This window comes from Cryptomeria japonica, chromosome 3 (genome assembly GCF_030272615.1).
Source record: "Cryptomeria japonica chromosome 3, Sugi_1.0, whole genome shotgun sequence".
Lineage (NCBI taxonomy): Eukaryota > Viridiplantae > Streptophyta > Pinopsida > Cupressales > Cupressaceae > Cryptomeria > Cryptomeria japonica.
The window spans coordinates 248,212,528-248,238,041 of record NC_081407.1 but is presented as its reverse complement, the minus strand read 5'-3'; the positions used below and the strand labels follow the sequence as shown (position 1 = coordinate 248,238,041).

Sequence of the window (25,514 nt, the reverse complement as noted above, 5' to 3'; positions counted from 1 at the left end):
CTCCAAATTATTAGAGATTTAATGTAAAATTGTGTGTACAAATAAAAAGATAATACATGACCTGTTGATTAAGGAAAGGCTTTCAGCCACGACATAGCAAGACAATATTTTGGATTTTTAACACTACAGTCATATAAATAGTGTTATCAAGTCTTGTGAGCATTACATGTTATTGGCTTGGGTTCCTATATTTTCCTGGCAAATATTTATGCTATGGTTACATAGTTTCTGAATATCCTTTTCTTTCAGGCATTTGTTTTTGAGTAGAAAATAAATCATTGTAAATAAAGATAAAATATTTAACAACTATGATATCTTGGTTTTATTTACTTTCTTCTGATCGTCAATTCAAATTGATATAATAGTTTGAGAAATTCGTGAGGGCGAGCTCTATTAGCATGTGACATGACATAGGTATAACACATACTCTGAAGCTTTTTGAGACAGGAAATCCATTGTTTGGATATGACCACCAAGATCTGTACTTCCATGTAATAGCTTTATATGAAATGTATTTGGGAGACATTTCAAGTTTATATTGCCTTTTGACACAGTTACATAGCTCTACTTGTACTCCTAAGGTACAAACCTTATGATTATCAAAAGGAGTCACTTGAATATTTGGCCAAGTCTTTTTAAGACTGATGAATCTGCCATACCATACCCACCAATAGGCTTGAAGTGTATATCTTTCCATGAAAGGAAAGACAAACTCTTATTAATCACTTTTAAAGCTGTAAAACAAGGGTTAATCTGCAGCAGCATTCTGTTTTACTTTTTCTTCATAGCTATCAGAACTGGGGAGCATTTTTCAAACATTTTCTGGTTTTGTTTTCATCAGCATAACAATCATGGAATGAAATTTTTCTCATCATAAAATAAGAATTCCTTAGTTATTTTGAAGAGGGGTAAGGGTAGAGAGTGAAATTTCAGATACATTATGTGTTTTCAAACTTTTTTGTGCCATCTGGTGTTATTTTCTTTATTTGATGTTTGTTTTGGGCTTCCATATACTAGTCTGATTACAAAACAAGTGGCACTTGTATTAATAAATGTTGACATTTTGGGAATGAATGCTCTAATTTTTCAACTTTGTTTGGAGATTTGGCTGGTTGAATGTATTCCCTGACAGAAATATGTGCCAAGCTTTTTTTAATCTGTTTTTGTCAGCTATGCATAATATAAAACAATTGATTTTTGATTCAATGATGCATACTCTTTTGATCTAAAGCTGTTTCTCCAAGAACACCATCTCATTCAACAAAATTATATTTTTATCATAGACATTATGAAGTTACATTCCAAGACTCAAGTAGTAGAGCTTTTGCTTGGATCCTTATATTGTTTCACATCACTGAGATTCAAAGTTGCATGGACACGGATACAGATACAGTATTGGATACGGATACGGCCATTTTTTAAGAACCCCAATATGGATACGGCTGGATACGACATTCATATAAAACACATATACATGTATTTAATACAATTTTCTTTGTTATTAGAGGAGATTTTCATTACTTCAAAAGCAATATAGACACATAATTGCTACATAAATAATTTTAAGTTGATTTAAGTTTAACAATTTACAACATGCAAAATTAGTAGAGTTGCATTGGAAGATAACCCCCAAAATGGGTCACTGAAATAGAAAAACATTTCATTTGTCTTTCTCATTTGGTGTAGGTTTTGTTTATACAATTTTTTTTAAATGCATGAATGAAGTTTTTTAAAATTAAATTTAGGAAGATTTACGTCAAATTTCAAAAAAATCAAATCACATAGTATCCGGCATGGTTGGAAAATCAAGGTTTTTTGGGCATACATGGGTACAGTATGGGATACGTATTTGGGCTGTATCGGATATATATCCGTTTTGGATACGGGGATACGCGTGCCCAGGGAGAGACAAAGGAGTTTCCAGCTACTCTGCTGAGATTATAATCTAGAGGTGTTACCCTGTTGTAAATGAGATAAATAACACAATCAGTTTTAACAAACTCAGATTCCATTGTATCATTTATTCACAAAATGCTACTGCAGTAAAATTATGGCCTTCTTAAATACCAAGTAACAACACCTTTAGAATCTTGTCTTTTTGCATGCTTACAATTTATTTGGTGAGGTGTTCAATGTATTGCAATAAACAAATTGTACAACGGTTTTAGTTTATCTTTGGTATTTTTGGAATATTTTCTTAGTTTTGATATTTTCCCACATAAATTTTAATGATTTGAATTTAAGTCCCTCCTATGATTTTATTGGAGGGAGGCCTTTGTTTATTATTCTTTTCATATGCAGCTACTTGAATCTTAAATGGAATACTTGGTGTAATCACTCCACTTTTGTGCTCGTTGAAGTTTAGTGTAAAGCTACTCGGATATATTCTTTCATAGAAATATCATTCATTCTCTATTATAAGTATCAGCTTTCCCTTTTTAGTGTATTCAAAACTAATTATGGCTTTGAAACATTCTGACCTTTATATTGTAAGATCTCATACATGCATATGATTGTCAAAGTGGTGCCTGGTTTCCTTATTCATCAGTGATAGCAAATGATGGGAGTATTTAGATTGTTTTGATTCAGGGCCCAGGGTACAACTTGGTGGACAACCCAATCAAAGAAATTCAAGGAAATTATATGCAGAAACAGTTTGTGAACATGATAGTGATTCAAATATGCATAGTACAAAAGAATAAGGAAATCAAAGAAGGCAACTAGCAACTGAACTATAACTATAACAAAAAAGTAAAAACTTGTATTATGCTAGTTCCGTATCTTATCTATGAGAACATGTGTGTTATCTATCTTCCCTTTACATCGTCATTGTACAAAGAATGGGTATGTACAATAATGCACTAAGAGGGAAAAAGATGAAGTTTTAGTTGAAACCATGACGTTTCATCTTCAATTTCAACTGGCACAATTACTCACAATTGCCAAACACAAGTCAAGCCATGTGGTATCGTGGAAGTTGAGTTAGGACTTGCAGTTTGGAACATAGGTGCTTACTAGGATGAAAATTTTGTGGACAAAACCATAAAGGTTGTCAAGCAACACTCGATATTTGTAGTGTGTTCTAATGACCTAGATCCTTCCAGATCAGTCACTTTTCCTTGAAGAGCAATTGTTCCCATTGCATGCAATTGTAGCTGTTAATGTTTGTGTACGCTGCAGGAGATTTTATTTTTCCTGCGATGGTTGTATAACCATTTTGTTGATATCGTGCCTTCTTTTATCAGTTCGTCTTTGTTCGAAGATATTGATCTCTGCATTTATGAGTTCCTTCTTAGCTGGAAGTGTTTCCGGTTTCTTGTTACCTGTCACCGACCATTGCATATTGCCTTTGGCTTCATGGGAATTTCGCACTTGGTGGAAGTGTCTTATCGTATTACATCTGATAAGAAGTGCAATGGTGTCAACGTATTTGCTGCTCCTGTCAGTGGCGGTTTATGAAACATAATACAATGTAATTGCCACTTTGGATATTGGGCACATGAAGTGTTGGCTCTTCGTCTACCTTCACTATATTCATATTCAAGCTTGCTTTGTCATCACACGGTTGTTGTGGATTGTATTTGGGGGATGTGTGAAGTTTAAGGGATCAACATATATAAAAAGCCTATGTTCAAGCCGTATTGTAGCAGCTATCAGCTGTCTGAGACATTATCGACTTATTCTGTTAATTGTCAAGTGATTAAGCTTGTGAAGCTTTGTATCAGATTTGTGCCTTTAATAAAGGTTGATTTTTGGTATGGCTGGGTTTTTCACCCTCAGGTGGAGGGTTTTCCCAGGATAAAATTCTGTGTATCTTGTTCTTGTGAGATTTTTCCAAGTTTCAGATTTCTGTGTCTTACCTTTCTGGTTCTAACATTAACAGTAGCAAAGATGTGGGAAAAAGCTAGCAACTTGTGTCCCTATGAACAATTTTCCTTGGAAGGAGCTTAACTTGCTTTGACAATTTGGAAGATAGGGATTCGTTTCTTGTCTATTTGACCTTTGCATCATGAGTTGATCCAAATTTTTGGAAAATGCTGCATTTTGGATTGATCTTTGTCTGTTGAAGTGTTATGCAGCACTTAAAGTATTCACGAGAGTTAAAAATAATGGCGCAAGAGTTTTGTGTTGGAGATTGGATACAACCTAAGGTAAGAAGGCAAATTAAGCTTGAAATCATTATCATCTACTTGCTTGATGATTGCATAGGGCCTGTACTAAAGTGGATAAAGCTTGCTGTAAGGTTCTATCAGTCTTTTCTCTCGCAGTTGTAGCCAGAGTTGATCGCTAACCTGAAAGATGTGTGGTGGTTGATGCTTGTACTTTTCATTAGCCTGCTGCAGCATGGTTTGCAGTTGTTTAATGTGCTTAATGAATTGAAAATCTTTGTCACTTTCCTTTTATTCTTGAAGGGGTTGTTGTTAAGGATGGAATAGGATAAGCTATGTCATTGAGCGCTAGAGATTGGAAAACCTAGTAGGCCTAAAAAGATTTGTGTGTTGTAGAGATGTTCAAAGCTCTAATGTCTAGAGTGAACGGAAGTACTTTTCAGAAATTGCTCAAAAGTGATACTTTCTAGGATTCCAAAGTGGATCCAGGCATGCTGAAAGTGTATTTGAGTTGTTTTAGAGCTAAGATTGCTTTCTTACAAGGAATGATAATTACCATCTTTGCAACTATTAGAAAAACACAATCATTACTATGCTTGGCAGTTGGGTAGCTTGAGAGGAACTTCATGGAAGTAGACCCCCTTGGTCCCTTTGGAATTGATAGAGGTGTGTACAAACATTGTTTCTTGTAAATTGTTTTCACAATTGCACATGTAGTATAAGATGTAATGTGTAGATGACATTTAAACTAAGGTGTGGCCAAAAGAAGTACTTTTGCAACAACATAAGAATTTTTTCAACCCCAAAATGTTCAATGATATGAATCCATCCTACAAGTAGAAACTTGGATCTGAAGTACCACAAAGCAACTTTTGATAGATACTTGCAAAATCTTCATTAGAAGGATACAATTTTGACCATGCAATGACTTCATGTCCATCAGTGTCAGGAACAAAAGGAGAACTTAAAATAGAGGACAGGCTTATACAATTTGCAATTGGATTGGCACTTCCTTTTTATGTTTGATGTTCAGGTGGAACTGCTAAAGATAAGAAGACCATTTAGATGCCGCTTTTGTTGTAACTTGTGTTGGATTGGCAAGGACTTAAGCGGCTTGTGATATGTGTGGATTAGGGTCTCGTTGCCCTAGATTTAATGCTTTCGATGTTCACTTGCTTGAACAATAGCATAAAACTTGCGATCTTGTGTTGGATGGTTCCTTATTGATACAAAGAATGTCTCATTGTGGTAAGCAATTGGGTGACCATGTTGAGTGAGGATTGCCCCAAGTGCATATTTTGATGCAACATTGTTAATCTTGAATAGTTGTTGAAGATTTGGTTATGCAAGTATTGGTGCAAGATTGAGTTTGCATTTCAATTCTTTAAATGCATCTTGTTCTATTGACTAGATCAACTTTGCTTTGTTGCCATTTTTTAACTTGATTTAACAACCAAGTTACATGAGAGAAACCAAGTGCAAACCTCTTATAGAAACATACCAATCTAAAGAAGTTGTGGAACTCTATGAGGTTCTTTGATCGTGGTTTTTCTTGGATGACTTGAATCTTGGTCAGGTTTGCAGGCACTCCTTGTGCATCTACAATGTATCCCAGATGTATCTCCTTCTTGGAAAATGAACATTTCAGCATAGTTCCATGGAGTTCCTTAACGGCTTTCAGGGGCAGGGAGATCAAGGGCCTAAGTTATAAAAAGATTCTATTGCGGGGGGGAGGGGGTGTGGTGGCACAAATATGTATAGTACTTGAAAAATTAGTTAATAAAGATGTGTAAGGAATAAGTGTACGAATTGTAAATGAAACTTTGCCACACTATGTAAAGTTTATACTTATAAACATCAAAAACATAAAAATGATTGCATTGAAATTTGAACATTAACAACGGTGGGTAGAGTTTTGGAACTTTGGGAGCAAACCAAGAATAACTATAAGAATTGCAATGAAACTTTGGCATGCTAAGTGAAATTTAAATTAATAAACATTAAAAACATGGCAATGATTGCACAACAATAAGAATGGTGGGTGGTGGTTTGGGGTTAAAGGGCAGTGCCCCTTGCGGGGTTTGGGGGCTCTACCCCTAATGAGGTTAAGGAGCAGCACCCCTTGTGGAGGTTTGGGAGTAGAGCCCCCAACAAGGTTGAGGGGCAGCACCTCACAAACCTTCATTATGAATGTCATTGTCACAAATTTTTCACCAATTTTTGTTTATGGTTTGAGTTTCTAATTGGGGCTATGGGAGACTCCTAAGCATCTCGAGATGGTCAGGGAATCTTGGGAGTCCTTGATAAGTTCACTCGTCCTTGAAGTCTCATCAACAATGGCGTTGCGATAGGGGGACATTTCTCCTATGTCTTGAAAATATCCTTGTCTAAAAAACATAGGGATTTTGGGGTGGGACTCAACCCTGTAGTTCATTGCATTTCACCTTGTTTGCACTCAACTTATGTTTTTGCAAAGTGCCAAGTGTTTGCCCTACATGGTGCATATGTTCATCCCCATGTTTAACTAAAGACTAGGATCATTAAGGTAGATGACAACAAATGAAGTGATGAATTGCTTGAGAATGACATTCATTATCAACATGAATGTGGCTTGAGCATTAGTTAGGTTGAAGGGCATGACCAACCACTCAAACAACCCAATCTAAGATCGACTTTGGTGAAGAACTTTGTACCATGGAGCTGTCCCCAATCCTTGGAAGAGGGTAGCAATTCTTCAATGTGGTCTTGTTGAGAGCTCTATCATTAATGCACAACCTCCATGTGTTGTCCGTTTGTGCAAGCACAATTGGGTTGACACAAGGTGATGAGTTGGGCTTGATATGTCCTTCATTCTCTAGAAATGATTTGCAGTACAATGAAGTATTAGGTAGAGGCAGTCCAAGAATCAAATCAATAGTATGTTTTACGCACACAATGTGTAGGCTTTTTCTTTGGTGGCCAAAAGATATCCTTGTATTCTTGCAACTTGTGGTTCAACTTTAAGGTCTTTGTCAATGTTGTTGGAGGAATCATAGTATGCCTTGTTGCCACAAGGATGTTCTTATGTTCATTTCCCACTGTCAAAATCGAAAACTTCTTACTAGAATTGACTAGCTTCTTACATTGTTTGAACCTAATGAATGAAACTTAGGTAGTCCTGTTAGTATGCAATATCTCTTATCATCAACACCTATGATAATATTTGTTAGATTTGCTTCATGGACTTCATGTTGATGCTAAATATATGGTTGCCCAAGTAAAACATTGCATTCCTCTAATTGAGTGATTGTCTTTGAAAAATGGTTGATGTTGTATGCTAGATGACATTGTGGAGTGATGCATCTCTTAGATCTTGCATTGAACCATCCACTGGAGTATGGTTGTGGGTGAGACATCATTAAACTTGTTGTGGGTGAGACATTAGTGGCAAGTTCAATCTTCCAACTACTTAATAAAAAATTAGGTGATGCATCTCTTAGATCTTGCATTGAACCATCCACTGGAGTATGGTTGTGGGTGAGACATCATTAAACTTGTTGTGGGTGAGACATTAGTGGCAAGTTCAATCTTCCAACTACTTCCTAAAAATTTAGGTTCATCTACTTCCATTAACAACAACAAAGTGCATTGGTTGTCCATTCAACCACATTTGAGGATGGAGAAATCTTTCTACTTCCTTTGTTTCTTTCTACAAGAGTAGAGATATTTGTGGTACCCTCCATGGCACTAGTTTTAAATTCCACGATCATCTTACCCCTTGTTTTGTTCTGTAGTGGCTATTACTTGTTTCCTCAAGCCTTGCAAGTTTTATCTTTCGAGTGTGGCTTTTTTTTTGTGGAATGGGTGTTGTAATTGTGAATTGCACACCATTTGCTAGTCTTGGATTGCTTATTTTTTGGATGTCATTGGGAGTCATTCTTTTGTTTGGAGTTTCTTTTGGAGGGCTTAGACTAGGGCTTGTTTGGAGATGTAGAATATTTTGTCTGTACCTTGACTTTGGCCATTGTTTCCAACTTGCAAGCATATCCACAAACTTTTCCAATTGAATTTTTTTTTTAGCAAATCCATAACTAATTGGATATAGGTTCGTTCTTAAGCTTGACCTTTACTTCAAAACAAGGAATTTGAATATTCCTTGTTTGACACCAAAGTGCGAAAATTATGTGTATCCTGGATTGGTTGATCTTGGCCCTAGTGCAACTAAGAGAACTTGATGTACTAGACATCATAGTTGGCAATTGGACAAAAGGTCTCTTTGATGGTTGTAATGGAACTATCCCATGTATCTAGAGGTATGTCAAAGTCATTCTCATATGTTGTATAGTAGTTATTACACCATTTCTTTACTAAGAGAAATATTTAGAAGAGCAAACACAATCTTTCGTTGGTTAGGGAAATGATTAACCACATAGTATGAACCATAGTTTGCAAACTCGAACTCAAAGAGTACTTAGTATGCCCAAATTTTTCGACTCGACAAAAACTCAACAACTTAAATAATACTAAAATTTCTTAAAAAACACAATCTTTTTGCAAAATTCAATTACAAAATGTATCAAATGAGTCTAAAAAACCACAAGGAAGTGTTTTTTTTTTAAATTTGATTTTTGAATACATATGGATTATAAAATTGCATCATTGTGCGAAGCTGGATAGCAGATACAACAAATAGTTGCTAATTGCTAATTTATGATGATTGTCTTTGAAAATCATCAACATAAATTTCATATCTAGGCAAGTAAAAAACTACAAATTTTTACAATTCCCTCTTCCCCAACCTAGTGAAAAATTGGGGGGTAGAGGGTATAGTCCTTGCACTTGATTGTGGCTCCTTAATTGACCTAGAAGATTGTGCTTGTGACTCCACTTTGCTGCTAGATGGAAATGACTCCTTAGGTTGCCTCTCAAAATCTACAATCTTATTTTTTATAAACAAGGAGGGCTCATCATCTTGTTCATTTTAGTCACTATAGGGATGGATCTCATCTATATCAATAAGCTCCTTTGCTTGGTCCTCCACCTTTCTTGTGCGAAGTTGAAGGTTGTGTTGCACAAAAACAAGATCATTGAGGCATTGTTGAGTCAACTTATTACACTTCTTTGTGTGAGTGGCATCAAACAAACTTTTGTTGCATTCACAACTAGAAGCATTACAAGGTTGAGGCAAAATTCAAAGGGCTAGCCTTTGTAGATTTGGGGTATTCCCACCCCAATCTTCCCATCAAGAACTTGCAAATAAGATAATCAAGATTTTGCAAATAATATTTTATTAATAATTGTAGTTTATAACTTGCAAGATATAAGACTTCACCTTTTTCTTACTTGTTGTTCCTTGTATAGCTAATGGCGAAGAAAACAACCTTCCCTTAGTTTGCTTATAATTTTATAACCTAGAAATGATGAGGTCTCTCACCTCACGCTCAGATGTCATCCTCATAAGGAATGTGGACAGGTCCTCTATAAAATGCGTTTAAAGTTTAAAACTAAAGGATTCAATCTGAAAATTGAAAAATGTTTGAAGTTACCTTGACAATCTCTATAGCTCTAGTTACAAAAAACATCATCAAAAAACATTTTTGCAATCCTTTCTCTATTAGCCTTCTTCTAAAAAGTTGAGTCTACCCATGCTTGAGTCACAAATATCTACATCAGGGGAGTCAATAAACTAAAAATACTTTGCAATGTTAGTAAATTACTTCAATCAATTTTGCCTATGTCCTCCAAGAGAGGTCAAGACAATGAACTGCACATAGGGTCCAAAAAAGTGTTGGATGCCTCTCTTGAAGCAATCTTTTAGCTGCCACATATGCCATTGCATTGCCAGTAACAACGCAAACAACATTTTCTATGCCCATCTTTAAAACAACCTCCTCTAACATCAAGCTCTTCTGCATTTTTTATTTTGTTGGAGGTATCAATTGACTTCAAAAAGATTAACTCACTATTTGAAGCCACTAAAAAATTGAGGGTGCAGCTCCTTCCATTTGTCAACCCATTTGAAAGAATTGTGCATCCAAATTTTCGCCATTGCTTCTTCTAATCTTCCACAATATCTTGTACATTTTTAATAGCATCTTTGAGCAACCGGCCACTTAAATCTTTTGGAGAGGGTGCCTTGTATCCTTTTCTTACTATTGTCAATGTTGTCACCAAAGACTCCCAATATGGACTCCTTGCCACATTGAAGGGAAGGTTGTTGTAACAGCAAAATTTGCATGAGCCTAACTTCTTTGTGCAACTCTCTGTTCCACCTTGTAGCTTCCAATGAAGGTTGTGCTTCTAGTATATTTTTATGCACAAAAATCCTTGCAACCGAACTCTGCTTGAATTGGATGAGGATGATGGATTACATTTATGTGGACTGCAACTATAGCCCACAATGCCTTGCGTAGCCACATCGGACTCTTGACAAACTAGGAGCAATAGCTTCCTTTATGATTCCTTGTGGCCTTGTCCTGTCCAATTTCTTTTCTTCTAGTGTTGCAAGAAGGGCCATCATCTCTTGTTTCATCTTTTTTGGAGCTACTTCACATGGCTTGGCATCATCGCAAGGAATGCTTGCCTGATGGTATTTGAGGCTATTGAAGCCTCCACTTAGCTTCTTATTTGGAATACATATCATAAACCCTCGTACTAGTCCCATTATGCCATATTTCCAAGTGGGGCCATGACTTCCAGCAGGTCTCCTTCCAATAGGTTGATTTCCACTTGTTGAATCCAAACTAGAAATAAAGCCAGATGCCATTACGATTATATATTTACCTACAATATATTTTTTTCTTGGTAAATATTGTATTATATTGATATTGAAAAAAAAAAACACATACGTTCATCAGAAGAATGGGCCTCCTTTTGCCCTGATAAACTCATGCTCCCTGATTCTGTCACAATCCCCTACATTATCTAATTGACTACAAATAAAACCTGGATTTAACCAGTATGATTCAAAACTAACATGTTTACACTACTAAAAACCATCCATACCCTATCAACCCCAACAATCTAACTAATATCAATCTACGCTCCAAAGCATCTATTCCAACATTCGGCTTTCCTTGACTCACCCAGTAATCCTCCTTTTTGAATGTGAACTTCTGCTTATCTTTCTTCTGGTCCCCCACATTCGATGCCTGAACCATGTGTTCTCTCTCACGCAAGTAGTTCTTGATGTGGTCCCAGCCATTCTGAGCATCATGCCTACGTTTCTCCCGATCACAATCAGCACCCTAAATCAGGAACAACAGCAGAGGGGGTTCAAACTCTTCAATGTGAAGCCACTATCTGCTATTGGTAATAAACCCCTCACTTGGATGGGCCATGACCATAAATGTATCCATGCCAAATTTCCACTCTTCCTTTATGCACTCCAGCATCACCCACCTTGCATCCTCCCTGTTGCCCAACTCCAGACACCACGCAAAAAGTACAGAGGCCACATCCACGCTAGTCTTGTATTGGAATTCAGAAGCCATGTACTCATCCCCTATAAAGGCGTCCAGCATTCTGAGGAACCTCGGATCCTCAATCTTGAAGATATTTCTCATACACTCTTTAGAAATCCTTCCCATGAAGGCTAACTGCTGTTTATCCATAAGCAAAGAAAAGTTTGCCTCCATAACTGAAAACGTGGCGACTTCAGCAATTTACCTTCCCAATCCTAACACCTATGTTTGAATGGAGATTGAATATCAACTGCCCTCAATCTTAAATCCCAAGCTTCATAAAGACAGCTCGTTTCCCCTGCTCGAGCTGTCTTGTCTCTGCAGCACCTGTATACTTCATCTGCACTCAACCAACGTTTGTGTACTTGCCTCGGGATAATGATTATCTACAAGCGTTTCTCTACAACTATGTGCCGCCAGTTTCTATAATCATTCAATTCAGCCTACCCAGCTTTAAATCTGTGGAATTCATTGGGGTTGTCTCACCAAAGACATGTGCCATTCTCACCCTCGACACCCAAATTTGAAAGAAAATCTGCGTCTTCATTACCCTCTCTTTTGACATGGGAAATTTTAAAATTTTGAAATTGCCTTAGTTTGGAATTAATGAGTCTTACGAATTTATTTAATTTCCAATTTTGAGCCTCCCCATTCACAATTGCCTTAACAATAATTTGAGAATCGCCTTCCAGATGTAAATTGTACACTGAAATGCGAATACCAAGGTTGATGGCTAACAGCGCTCCTTTCATTTCTGCTTCGTTATTTGTGCCATCTCCCATTTTTTGAGCTCTAAATGCTATAATTTTCCCATTCTCATCTTTGGCAATGCAACCCGCACCTGAGGAACCCAGATTACCTTTTGACGCCCCATCACAGTTAATTTTAACCCATTTGTGATCAGGCTTCTGCCAACTCTTCATCTCAAGTGATACATTTGAAGGATCAACCCTTGAAGGCCCATTAACAGGCCATATTAACCGACAATATTGATAAGGACAAAAAATAGTGATTAAAAAAATATAGCAATTTGAAGTCAAACATGAATTTTAAAAAAAATCATGTAAAATTAAATGCATTTAAATTTTTTTATTGTAATATGCTAAATTGTAATTGAGTTAACAAATTTGATAAAATATGACAATATTATCTCTTAACCCTAAAATGTAAACCATATATTTTGAAAAAAAAAACAAAAAAATGGGAAAAAGTTGATTCAAATTAGTGTAAATCATGCAAATTTTAATCAATACACAAATTTAGAGAAATTGAATTGATTGAATCCAATCATTTGACATGCTAAAAGAATTAGAAACCATTTACAAATTTAAATGCTTAGGAAAAAGGATTTTTTTTAGATATAGTTGCAAATGTGAAATTTTGGAAATTTCTTCTTCAAATTGCCTAGAAAATCTTTCCAATATGCTCTTCAACTTGTCCATGCTGCCATGTGTGTAATGCAGGGGCAAATACAGGGTTTTATAGCCTCATAATGGTGTGATTGTTGTGTTTTACTTGTGTTGGTGTGCTTTTACTTGCAGTGGCGAGTAAACAGGTTGGACTCACCAAATATTTGCCAAAAAACTCAGTTTCTGTTCAAAACTTGGCTCTATAACTTGTTGAGTTTTTGGGAAAAACTCGTGCAGCTAGAAAACCTTGGAGTACTAAAAAATTCGGCAAGTACTCCCAGGGTTTGTGAAGTATGGTATGAACACATTAACTTAAACCAGTTATCTGGGGTATCCAAATCTATCTTGCCTTCATACAGGGAGATCTCTGGATTGACTTTTTTTTTTGCTATGACAGGGGTATCCCGCCGACCCAGCCCAGCGCCCAACCTGACTTACCTTGGTCGGTCTGAATCTCTGGATTGACTTTTACCTTGTATGATGTGTGACCACAAAATTGTTGTGAATTGGAGACATTCAAAGAGGAGGAAGAATTGATCAACAATATTGGTTTTATGTGCATGACATTACTCCAACTCTTCCTATCTTTGCAACGCAACCCCTATCATTTTTTGGAACATCTATAGAGTTGCAATTTGTCTCCCATACGAGGATGTGAAAGAAGGTATCTTGGGGGGTCATTAGTTTCAAATTTTTCTTGAATTCAAACCTTGTATGAGTGGGCATACACAGAGATGAAGTTTTAGAAACGACTTCAATCAATCAGAAATTATATGAAGCAATTTTGCTGTCATACCATTGATTTGGGGTCTAGGGTTGAACTTGATTAGCAACCCAAATAAAGAAAGTCATTTGTTATATGTGGAAATGGTTTGTGCACATGGTAGGAAGGAATAGGGAAAACATGTTCAACTCAATCAAAGAAATTCATTTATGTTATATGTGGAAATGGTTTGTGCACATGATATATATTCAAGTACACATGGTAGGAAAGAATAGGGAAAACATGTTCAACCCAATCAAAGAAATTCATTTATGTTATATGTGGAATTCAAGTATACATGGTAGGAAAGAATAGGGAAAACATGGAAGATATTGACAGCTGAGTTAGAACTCTAATAAGCAGTTTTTTACATTATCTATGAGAGCAGATGTGTGTTATCTCTCTCTCAATTAAACCATCATCCTACAAAGAATGGCTATGTACATTAATATGCAAAGAGGGAGGAAGATGAAGCATTGGTTGAAATCATGACATTTCATCTGCTTCAACCGTCACAACTACTCATAACCACTGGAAACAAGTCAATTTGTGCAGTACCATGGAAGTCGAGTTAGCACATGTAGTTTGGAATATAGGTCCTGACTAGGATTAGAATCTTGTTAACAAAACTGCAAAATCCATCTTCTAGTGACCTAGATCCTCCTTATTCATCTTCATTCTTCCACCGTCCTCATCTCTTTGACATATCTTTGGTTGCTACTGCAAAATCTGTGTTCTAGTGACCTAGCTCCTCCTTAATATTCTTCCATGGTCCTCATCTCTTTGACATATCTTTGGTTGCTACTGCAAAATCTGTGTTCTAGTGACCTAGATCCTCATTAATAATCTTCATTCTTCCATGGTCCTCATCTCTTTGACATATCTTTGGTTGCTTTGGGTCGTGCATCTTTAAGAGGGAGAAGCATTTCTATTGCATTTTCAATGTAACCTTGAAAAAATCACTTTTTCAATGCTGGGAACTATATTTCAAACCATGTTTTTCTGAATTTTCAGAATGCAGTTGGGAGTGGGTGTTGCATGGGAACGTGTTATCATGCTGGCAATTTTTTTCCTTCGGATGGTGAATTATCTGGATTCTGAATATAAAACAAAAGAATAAAAAAACATATTTGGTAGGTTTTTGAATGTGTAAGTATATTGTTTCGACTATCATTAAACATTCTAAAGAGCTGTTTTCAAATAAATTAATATTAGCACCGATGGAATTGAAAATTGAAATTCAATATTGATTGAACTTGTGGGTTTTTGATCACTTGTGTTAATGCAGGGGACGAAGTCCCTCATTTATTGTGACCTCAGCTGGCTTGGGCCAGCTTAAAAATTCCTGAAATTTATCAATCAAAAAACCTTCTGATTAAAATGAGAAATTGAAATTGTAAATATGAATATCTGATTGTTGTATTATCATTGATCATGAAAATAGCTGTTTGAAAATACTTTTCCATTTGTTTCTTTAATTTGACATGTTTCCATTCTTTGGTTGCTAGACTACCATTTAGGTAGGACAGGGTAAGGTGAGGCAGGGGAATGTTAGAATGTCCCCAAGTATCACCAAAACAAGAAACCTACGTGGGATGCCAAAAATGTCCTAAACATCCTCAGGACTAAAAAAATGCAGAAAAATGTGGATTAAGGGATGATGACCTTGAAACATTTGGGACAATTCTAGAGGGGAGAGTGTGTGTCCTTATAGGAGAGTGTTTTTAAACTAGTCACTAATATGGCTGGTGAGTTAGGGTAGGTCTCTTTGTAAGACTAGCTGCAGCTATATCTTGCTTTTAGACATTCACACAGTAACATTCCATGGTAGGAGAATTCTTTAAGGCTTGGTGTCAGGAAGTGTCATAACAATGAATACTTCTAGTTATTCAAATTTCTACTTATGCCTTGATTTCTAATTTAGCATTCTCTGACAGTGTTTGTAATGTTTTGATGTGCAGCTGGCATGCACGATGACTTTTGAAGCTGTTCATGCATGTTCTTGTGACACAGGGATCAACCATCCAAACCAATATTTCAAAGAGAGTCAAAAAGTTTTACAAGCAAAGGTTTGTGATCTTGTGGTTTTATTGTCTTGGTGGGTTACCTTTGCTTTTTTTTTTAAGTGGTGCTTTTACCATGTACAATCAAATGTTTAGGCTCCTTAAATGCATTGTATGAGGGCACAAAAAGTTGTAATATATCATATTGGTGAATAAATATGTTATTTTGTGTCTGCAGAATCCCGCGCCTGAATCAGGAGAGGCTCCATCAACACCAATGCGAAAAAGTTGAAAAAAGAGATTGTTTCTACCCCAATTTTAGGGTAAAAGAAATATTAGATGGTTCTCTCTCAACAACTTTTAGCAGAAGGGCCATTTTTATCTGAATAACACAGCTCTCTGCTAGAAAGATAACAGATCAGGAGAAATATCAATACATTTGGAGTAGTCCTATCATTTGGTGAATTGATATTTGTCAGGGCTTATGTGCTTGGAATAGGATCAAGAATCAAAACTGTTCTATTCAAACATGCGTAGGCGTGTTCCCCTCATCCAAAGCTCTTCAATCAGGAAAAGTTGCTGGTATTGTTGTTTGTCGTTCAGGGCTGGCATTCTAGTAGCTCCTTGTTATCATATACATCCTCTTATCTTTTATAATTATTTAACATCTTAATCTAGTATGTTAGGGTGTGTAGTTGTTTCCACCATGTAACCCTCTCGATGCAATCTATTCAAATTCAAGTCTTCTTTTTCAGTACTCTTCTATGTATTTCCCATTGAAGATTGTCACTTGGTTTACTTCTTAATCTTCAGCCAACTGGAATATGAATTGAGCTTTTTATCCTGGTTGAAATGTTCAAAGGTCTATTTGTAAAAAGGCATTTCCCAATAATATTCAGTATTATATGATGCATTTGAACACCAGTCGAGGCCTTTTCAATCTCTATTTTGCTCCATTGTTCCCTTCAGGTTTACAGTGCCATTACTAGTCTTATCTTTTGATATATCAGAGTGTATTTTCTGTCTTCTAGCCCTCAATTATGTAACTTCTCAACGGTGTTGGTTTTGTTGTATTCTTGTATTTGTGCATTGTAATCTGCCCACAGAGTCAAGCACTTGGAAGGGTTTTATACAACTCTTTTTATTATTCTTTTTTCATTATAGAAAGACATCATCAATGCCAATAACAAGCTGGTGTGTTTACAACTTTTGTAGTCTGAAAAGTGGCTTAGCAGTAACTTGTACTGCTTACAAGCCCGTGTTTACAATTAGGACGGCTCATGTCTTGACCTCAAGATCAATATAAATATACAAGAAATTTTATGTTAATTTTAGTGGTTGTTTAGAATAGTTTTTATTGGCAAAAATGTAAATAATATTGAACCTATGTTCTCTATTGCGTGATTAAAAAGATAAACATATTGTCATTATTACCCAGAAAAATGATAGATTGCTTATCGTGCCCTACTAAATGGCTGACATTTATGAAGGATATGATACATTGGACTGGCCTTTGCATCGATTCATGCGCCATCACAATGTGCTTTTGATATTAGTTAAGGGTGAATTATCCAGTTGTACTCAATGACTTGATTGATTCATTGGGTGAATCTTGTGGCAGAGCTCTTTGATTGCTCTATCATTGGACATGACTGCAAGGTTCTGTTCTGCTGGTGCATTTCAGCCCAAGATGGGAGAACTGACATGAATAAGGCTAGGGCCAGACCACCGGGGTTGAAATGGACAAAGAAGGTTATTGGGTTTCGTTGCCATATGTGCAAAAAAAATTGTTACGAGTATAGAATGACACATTTGAGGACAAGTGCTGAAGTGAATGTAAAATTAGTGGGAAAAATGGTGAACCATGCACTTTTGTCCTCTACATATTGCTCCCACTATGGCATGTGTGTGAACGACATGAATTATGCATGCTAAACTAAAAAGAAAATTTAAATAAAAACAGATTAAGAAATGATATAATGTGGATAACGTAACTTGATTTGAATCTGGCATGCTAAAGTTAAAAAGATGGTAATTTAAATAGCAAGAAAATTAAAAAATCAGTGCATGGTAAAATTAAAAAGGATAATTTAATAGCAAGCAGATTAAAAAATTATATAAAATAGACAACACGCCCTGCTTTTTTAAGAGCTCTTCGTAGAGATGCATCTACAAATTTACACTTGTATTAAATATAAACAAAATAATAATAATGAAGGTGCATGTAAAGGGGAAATACATGATTTTGAAGTGTGAGGACATATCTCGTACAAATGATAAATCATATAAGTGCAATATTATTCAAAAATACCTGTGGATAGCTCTAACATTTGTATGGTTCCGATTTATATACTTCCAATTGTTTAAAACTATTTACCCTAAAAGTACCATTATGTGTCACAAGGAAAGTGTCGAAGAGGGTAGGATCATGTATCAACATTGTAGAGTATGTATTAGTGTTTAATAAAAAGGATAGTAAAGGTACCATTAGTGAATGCTCTCAAATTGGGGAAAATAAATCAATTGGTGTGTGGGAATTGAAAAGTGCCGTAAGTGTAAAGATAAAGTATAGAAGTCAAATGTCAAAGTAATAATTGGAGAGACAATGAAGAAAACAAGTAAAAGACTAATATTGTAGAACAAGTAGAGGATTTATAAAAATAGAGAAACATATCAAACAATGTACAAGCAAAATGCTAAACAAAAAATATAAAAGAAAAGAAATAAGTGATAAAAAGGAGTACAACGATCAAAACTCCACACATAAGATTAGTTATAAAACTAAAATATAAAAGATGCTATATTTTTTGTCAATATGACGAAGTGTACCTTGGAACACTCCATGACGTTACATCATACCAAATTACAAGAAATAAATGTATTGTCCCTTATCCTAAGTGGGAGGATGTTTGAGTCACTTTAAAGGCTTGGGTGAGATTTTAGATATTTGCCTCTTCCATTCTTGCTTCTTTGTTAATATCAAATATCTTAAAAGTTTGCCACTTGGCTTCTTGTTCACTTGTCGTTTGTCAACCCTTGTATTTTCACTACCTTGTGCACTTAGTATTGCCAACCCTTGATCCTCAATCCTTTTGATTGTTGCATCCTTTTGGTATGCAATTCCTCAAACCCCTACCTTATGACATTCTTTTTACAAATATCACCATTCAAGTGAAAGGAATTTATCATTGCCATGATTGACCAACACCATTAATGGGCTTAAATTTGAATATGATTAAATGGTAGATGCTTTGTGCCCATATAAGATCTTCAATCTTTATATAAGGTGTACACCATCAATTTGGATAATCTTTGGGTATCATCTTAACAAATCCAAAATTGCAAAGTCAAGCATTTGTATTCACTTCTTGGATTTAAGGACTAAAACCGCTAGGTTTTGGAGATTAGTGGATAAACTTGCATTGGTTTCTTGGGGTTTAGAAGATGAAACCCTTTTGGATTCCTAAAGGAAACTTCAAATGGAGGGTGCATCTATAGTTCAAGCTTAGTGTATTTTAGTGTTTAGGCATTTTAGCAATGAAAGTAATTTTCAAAATATAGCGCAAATTGTAATCTTTGTTATTAACAAACAATTGAAGCAACAAATGTTGTTATAATTGAATGAATTATGTGAATGTCGTACTTCATTACAACAAGTTTATATATGCAAATTTGTTTATTTTATGTGAGCATTTTAGTTTTAAGTATTTTGTGTAATGTTTTGGCAGATTTTCATTGCATTATTACGCGTTCGAGCAATTTATATGAATATTTTAGTTTGGAACCTTATAGTGGTATTAAAGCTACAATTTTGTAGTGTACCCCAAGTTGTGATTGTGATCCAATGAAAGAGGGGTTTGATATTAACAAAGGGAGTAAAACAAATTAGAGGTAGGAGAGTTAGAAGAATAATAGAAGGAGAAAGAGAGAAGCACAAAATAATAGTTGAAGAAAAAGAAGATTTCTTAGGAGAAAATGATTATATTGTACCGAAGTTAGAATGGATTAACAAATCTAACGATGTACATGTTGCATGATATAAAATATTTGAAAAGGTTAGAGCCAACTTAGACATCTCAAGGAGAAGAGAGTACGCACAAATAACGATTTTGGGTTATGCCAAAGCCAACAAAACCAATGGTTTTGTAGAAAGAGGCAAATGGAGAACACGTGTCTAAATACTCTTCTATATAGGGAATTGACACAATTTTGAAGAGTACCAAGGTAAATTTGAATCCTGTAAAAATATTGTATATGTTGTTTGCTACCTAGACATCAATCTTAGGATACTTTCTAGGAGAAGTACCTAAACACTAGCAAGATAATTATGTAGCAAGTAGTAAGTTGATAGGTGTTTGAAGACTCTTCTATAGAGGGAATTGATTTTTTTTTGAAGAGTGCAAAGGTAAATTTGAATCCTTTAAAATTATTGTATCTTTTGTAGCTACCTATATATAATTGATAAGATCATTTCTAAGAGAATCATAGATGACAATAAAAAATAATGGAAATATAATGTTGCAACAAAAAATAATTTGGCATGTGATTGAAGACTCTTTTGTAGAGGGATTTAAAAATCTTTTGAAGAGTACTAGGGTAAATCTAGATCCTTCAAACACATTCTTTTATTAGCTACGTAGACATCATTGTCATGATGATTTCTAAGAGAACCCTAGATGACAACATTAACTTGAACTTTATTAATTTGTTCTTTCAACCATTGAATACATTGAATCAAAAGAAAGATGCAAGAACACAAAGAAATCAACCACAACACCATAACACAAAGATTTTATGTGGAAAACCCAGTCAAGGGTGTAAAGCGGAAAATCGCGATCGAAGCCTAGTTGCTCTCCCCTCTTCCAACTCCAAGGAGAGAGAAGGGAGATTCACTAGGGTTGATGGTTTTCACTTAGGGGAGAGACTTTACATTCAAAAGAGGGGTTGAAACCCACAAGATCCAATCCCACACAATGCAAGATTGGATGCTAAATGTGTTTCAAGGGTTAAGAAAGCAAGGCTACCCTCTTTTGTAAAGAATGTTGATAGAAGAATTAAGCTAGGAATGCATAGAAAGTGATAAAGATTCGCTTATAAACTGAGATAGGGATATGATATGAAGCTGCGAACCTGGAATTAGCAGTAAAATGTCGATACGGCGCTGTCCTGCAAATTTGAGCAAAAGTTGACGGGACGATGGCGCCCGGCGTGCACACGGTCCTTCGAAAAATCCGCGAAACGAAGGGGGATCTGTTCGTCTCTGCACAAGGATTCCAGATCTTCAATTTCAGCCACGTACCTACAACCTACACACAGAAAAGCGAAGACGATTGGGGGGTTAGGGATTAGGGGTTTGCCTTTAGGTCAAACCCCGGTTTTGGAATTAACCAAGAAATGAGAAATGCTGTAAATGTAATGTAAAACAAGTACTAATACCTTGTTGTAAGGATGTTTGTATCCTTATGTGCGAAGGTATAGATGTTGTTGTTTGTTGTATTGTTGTATGTTGTATGTAGCATGTAGTATGTGATCTCCTCTTCAATGGTTGAATCCTTGTCTTGAATGCAACACTTAGCCTTGAATGGAGACTTAGAATGATCAATTGCTTGAAAGAATGCTTGAATGCTTGAATGCTTGAGTATAGTTTCCACGCTTTTTTCCCTCATATCGAATGAAAGAGGAAAATGTAGTTTATATACTTGTCAATTAGGGCTGATAGACTGATTTTCCCGACCTTAGGCCGACCAGGAAAGATAATTTTCCAATTTGCAAACAAAAAGGCCCAAAGTCCCAAAAGAGACCGGGCCCAAAATAGGACCCAGGGACCAGGGCGCTGGGCGCTCTGGTCCCACCTCCCGGGACAGCAGGGTGCAAAGGAGGTTCAGGCCAGGGTGCAAGAAAATGCAGTTTTCAGTGTCATAATCAGGTTTCGGGGTCTCCATTCAGGTTGCGTGTTGCGTTGCCATCGTGAAGACCCAAATGCGGTCGAAATTGCAAGTGTCGCAATTTTAGGACGCTACATTTAGCCCCCACTTTAGCGGGAGTATAAGCGTACGCTCATACTTCCGGTAAAGTACAAGGAAACAACATTGAAAGACTTTCACCACGTCAAGGAGGCAAGATACACCAAGCCCCCAGTGGACTAAGGATCTTACGACTTCGATTGACGAAGTAAAAGGGAAGATCACGAGGGAGAACCATGATTGTCAGTAGTAAGGTTCCCTCACTATGAGTCATGCGAGAAAGATATCAAAAATTTTCAAGGCAAAGCTAAATTTGTCAAGAAATTTTCAAGTATCTTGAAAAGATATGGATGGGATGTATGCCCCCCTACGTTAAAGCGATCGCACACGCCTCACCGGGGGTGATTGCTTTAAGGTAGTGATACATATAAGAAATGAGAAAGGAGCACGTTATCGCAAGGATTTAGCCCCCAAGTGTGAGATAAGCCCAAGGATAATAGATACAAAGCACGAGGTGACTTCGCTTTCCTCGGGGTCAGTATGCTGTATGATTATTCATGTATATCATATGTATGTATGCATAATTGTTCTTCATTCCCCAATCAAGGAAGGTCACCTAGAAGAAGGGAACACATGTGTCTTTTGAGTCAACATGAGAGAGATCGAGAGATCTCAATGCTTTGCATCGTCCTCAAGTAGACAACACTAAGGACAACAAATAGAAGAATGAGAATAACACATAGAAGAAGTAACGAAAGAGAGGAAGAGAGAATCTGCTATGCTAATGAACTAGTCTAGCACGTCATCTACCCCCCGATCTTGCTGATCAATGTTTCGGGAAGGCAGGGAACACGCTAGAGGAGGAACATCCAACACAGCAGATGGAGCTATCACAAGATCCAAACAAGGGCTATGTTCATATCCCAAGCCGCGGTGTTCTTGTCTAGGAGCTAGGATAAGTGCTTTAGAAAATTCGTTAGATAAATGGTTATCAATATCAACAAGTTCATATTCACTATTAGAATGAACAGGAGAAGTAGCATTTTCATCATGAATAACATTTTCATCTATATCATCATCAAGATTTATGAAAATAGGATCTTTAACTCGCACAGGATCAAGACCATCATGCATCTTATGTTTAGGAGATTTCGGCTCAATCGTCGGCTGAGGAGAAAATGGAATAATACCAGTTGAAGGTGTTTTTGGGGATTGCAAAGTTTGAAAAGCAGTTGCCTGAGCTCTAAGACGACGCTTTCGTCGACGTTCACGTGCAGAACGATTTCGTCTAGTCTTAGTAGGAAGTGGAGAAGATTGAGGAGGAGGAATGTTCTCATCCTTATCACTTGGGTGTTTAGGTTGTGGTCTCTTAGGTTGAATAATAGGAGAAGAGGAAGGTCTCTTCTCTCCATAAGAGGAAGGAGGAGGAACTGCTCCATATAAGGGAGGAATATTTGGTTTAGGAAGGAGACCAAGTCCATCATGACAAGGAGGGATAGGTCTACTTTTAGGAAGTTTATTAGATATAGGCATAGTCACATCCATAGGGATGGGTTGGGAATCTTCTTGAGGAAAAAAATTAGTTTTATCTTTCAATGGAAGAACTTCCTTCTCAAGAATGATAGGAATGTCAAGTTTGGGTGTTCTAGGTTCACTTAGAGATAGGATCATATCTTTTTTCCACTTTTGATAAGATTTGAAAAGATGATCACTTCGCGGAGGAAGAGATTGGAATTGTTTAGGCCAAAAGTAATCAAGAGGAACGCTAGAAGTTCTTTCAGCTGGTTTAAAGAGACTATGATTGATAGTAACAACTTCACCATTATGGGGAAATTTCAAACACTTGTGAATAGGAGAAGCAATAGCTTTCATGGAAGATAGCTAAGGATAGCCAAGCTTCACACGAAATTGTTCGGAAGATGGAATAATAGCAAAGTTCACATCAAGGGATTCGTTACAGACCTCAATAGGTAATGTAATAGAACCAATTGCAGGAGAAGAAAATGCATCAAATAGTTTCACAACCACATCTGTTTTGTCATAGATAACTTGATTCAATTGCAAAGTAAAAAGAAATTCTTCAGTAATGACATTAACCATACAAGAAGGATCAATAAGCACTCCACGGCAAGGTGTGTTCTTGACTTTTGCAACTATATATAAAGGACCATCAGGTGCCCTAATGGTTTCACTAGAATTAAATGTGATGGAAGGTTCTTTAGGGATTTTCTGTTGCTCTACAAAGTTAATCACATTCGGAGTCATGGACACAAGATCATCAGGTGAGACAGAGGAATCAGTAGTATCAATCGCATTAGAGGTATGAGAAGGTAATGGATCAGTGAAAATCTGAAGATTTTGGTTAGGAGGAGCTACAGATGTATTGCCTTTATCATTCACACCAGAAACAGAGATAGTATTATTATCAATCAAATCTTGAATTTTCCCCTTTAAAGCAAAACATTTTTCAGTATCGTGCCCAGGCTGACGATGAAATTGACAAAAAGATTTGTTATCAAAATAGGGTGAATTAATCTTTGCAGGATCAATTTGCCTTATAGGAGGAAGAGTAAGCACATTTTGTTCCAATAACTTATTCATAATACTATGCAATGATTCATTCAAAGGAGTAAACTTTCTTTCTCTCTTGAAAAACTTAGAAATAGGAGACACACCTGATGCTGCATTCACATTGTTGTTGATGATGTTTTCATTGAATTTAATGGACTCTCTGTTCGGTTTAAACTTCCCAAATGGTTGTTGACTACTATCACCCTTATCACTCAGAGTCATAGGATGTGATTGTTCCATTTGACTCACAGTCATTTGATAATTGTGAAGAGTTGCGCACAACTGTTGGAAAGAAGTAAACTCAGAAAACAGGAGTTTGTCTCGAATATCTTTTTGTAAATTAGAAATAAAGATTCTTTGAATATCATTGTCAGGCACTGGAAAAGAAATTTGAGCATACAAATGCTTATATCTACCAATGAAATCAGTCACTTTTTCTTTAACACCTTGTTTACAATGCATTAAATCAATCAAAGTAACTTTAGGACTTATATTGTTTTGAAATTGTTGAATGAAAGCATTTGCAAGTTGTTCGAAAGAAGTAATAGAATAGGAAGGCAACGAGCAATACCATTGTAGGGCTTTATCTTTTAATGTTCTAGTAAACAATTTTGCAAGCAACCTTTGGTCATAAGCAAAATCAGTACATATTGTTTGAAAGGTCTTAACATGTGTTAGAGGATCACCCTTACCATTATAAAGCTCCAAATGTGGAATTTCAACATGTTTAGGGGGAATAGCTCGAACAATGTCAAGAGAAAGTGGGCTCGCAACATCAAATGTGGGCACACTAAACTTAGATTGATTCATAGAGGCAATTTGTTGCTGTAAAGAAGAGACAGTTTGTGCAAGATTGTTAATGGTCGCTTCAGTCGAAGAGTTCATATTAGACGTGTTAGATTGTGATGGAGGTGTTATGTTATTGAAAGAAGGTAGAGAGTAAGGTGGTGGGACACTATGATAGTTAGTCATAGGAGATGATTGGAAAGGAGGAACACTACAAGGAGGAATGGAAGGGTTAAATGAATTGCCCCCTTGCGTCATGTTCATTTGCGGAGATGTAATAGGAACACTCATTGAAGGAATGAATGAAGAAGTTGGATTGAATGAAGGAAGAGGGTTAATTGAAGAAGAGGGATTGCCCCCATGACTAGTGATCATAGGAGGAATATCTTGTATTGAAGTAGTCATTATGTTTGATGTAAAAGTAGGTATACTAGCAATAGGAGTCGTCAAAGGAATAGAATGATTGTC

General features: G+C 36.3%; 1 protein-coding gene across 1 annotated transcript in view; it reads left to right on the top strand.

Annotated features, from left to right (window-relative positions):
• LOC131037208 (probable DNA primase large subunit) overlaps nucleotides 1-16,480 on the top strand; it is a 48,027-nt gene extending 31,547 nt beyond the window's left edge. The window contains exons 18-19 of the mRNA XM_057969276.2: nucleotides 15,685-15,792; nucleotides 15,965-16,480. Coding sequence (XP_057825259.2) covers nucleotides 15,685-15,792; nucleotides 15,965-16,018 — 162 coding nt within the window. The 3' untranslated portion in view covers nucleotides 16,019-16,480. The remainder of the gene's footprint in view (nucleotides 1-15,684; nucleotides 15,793-15,964) is intronic.
• The last annotated feature ends 9,034 nt before the right edge of the window (nucleotides 16,481-25,514 follow it).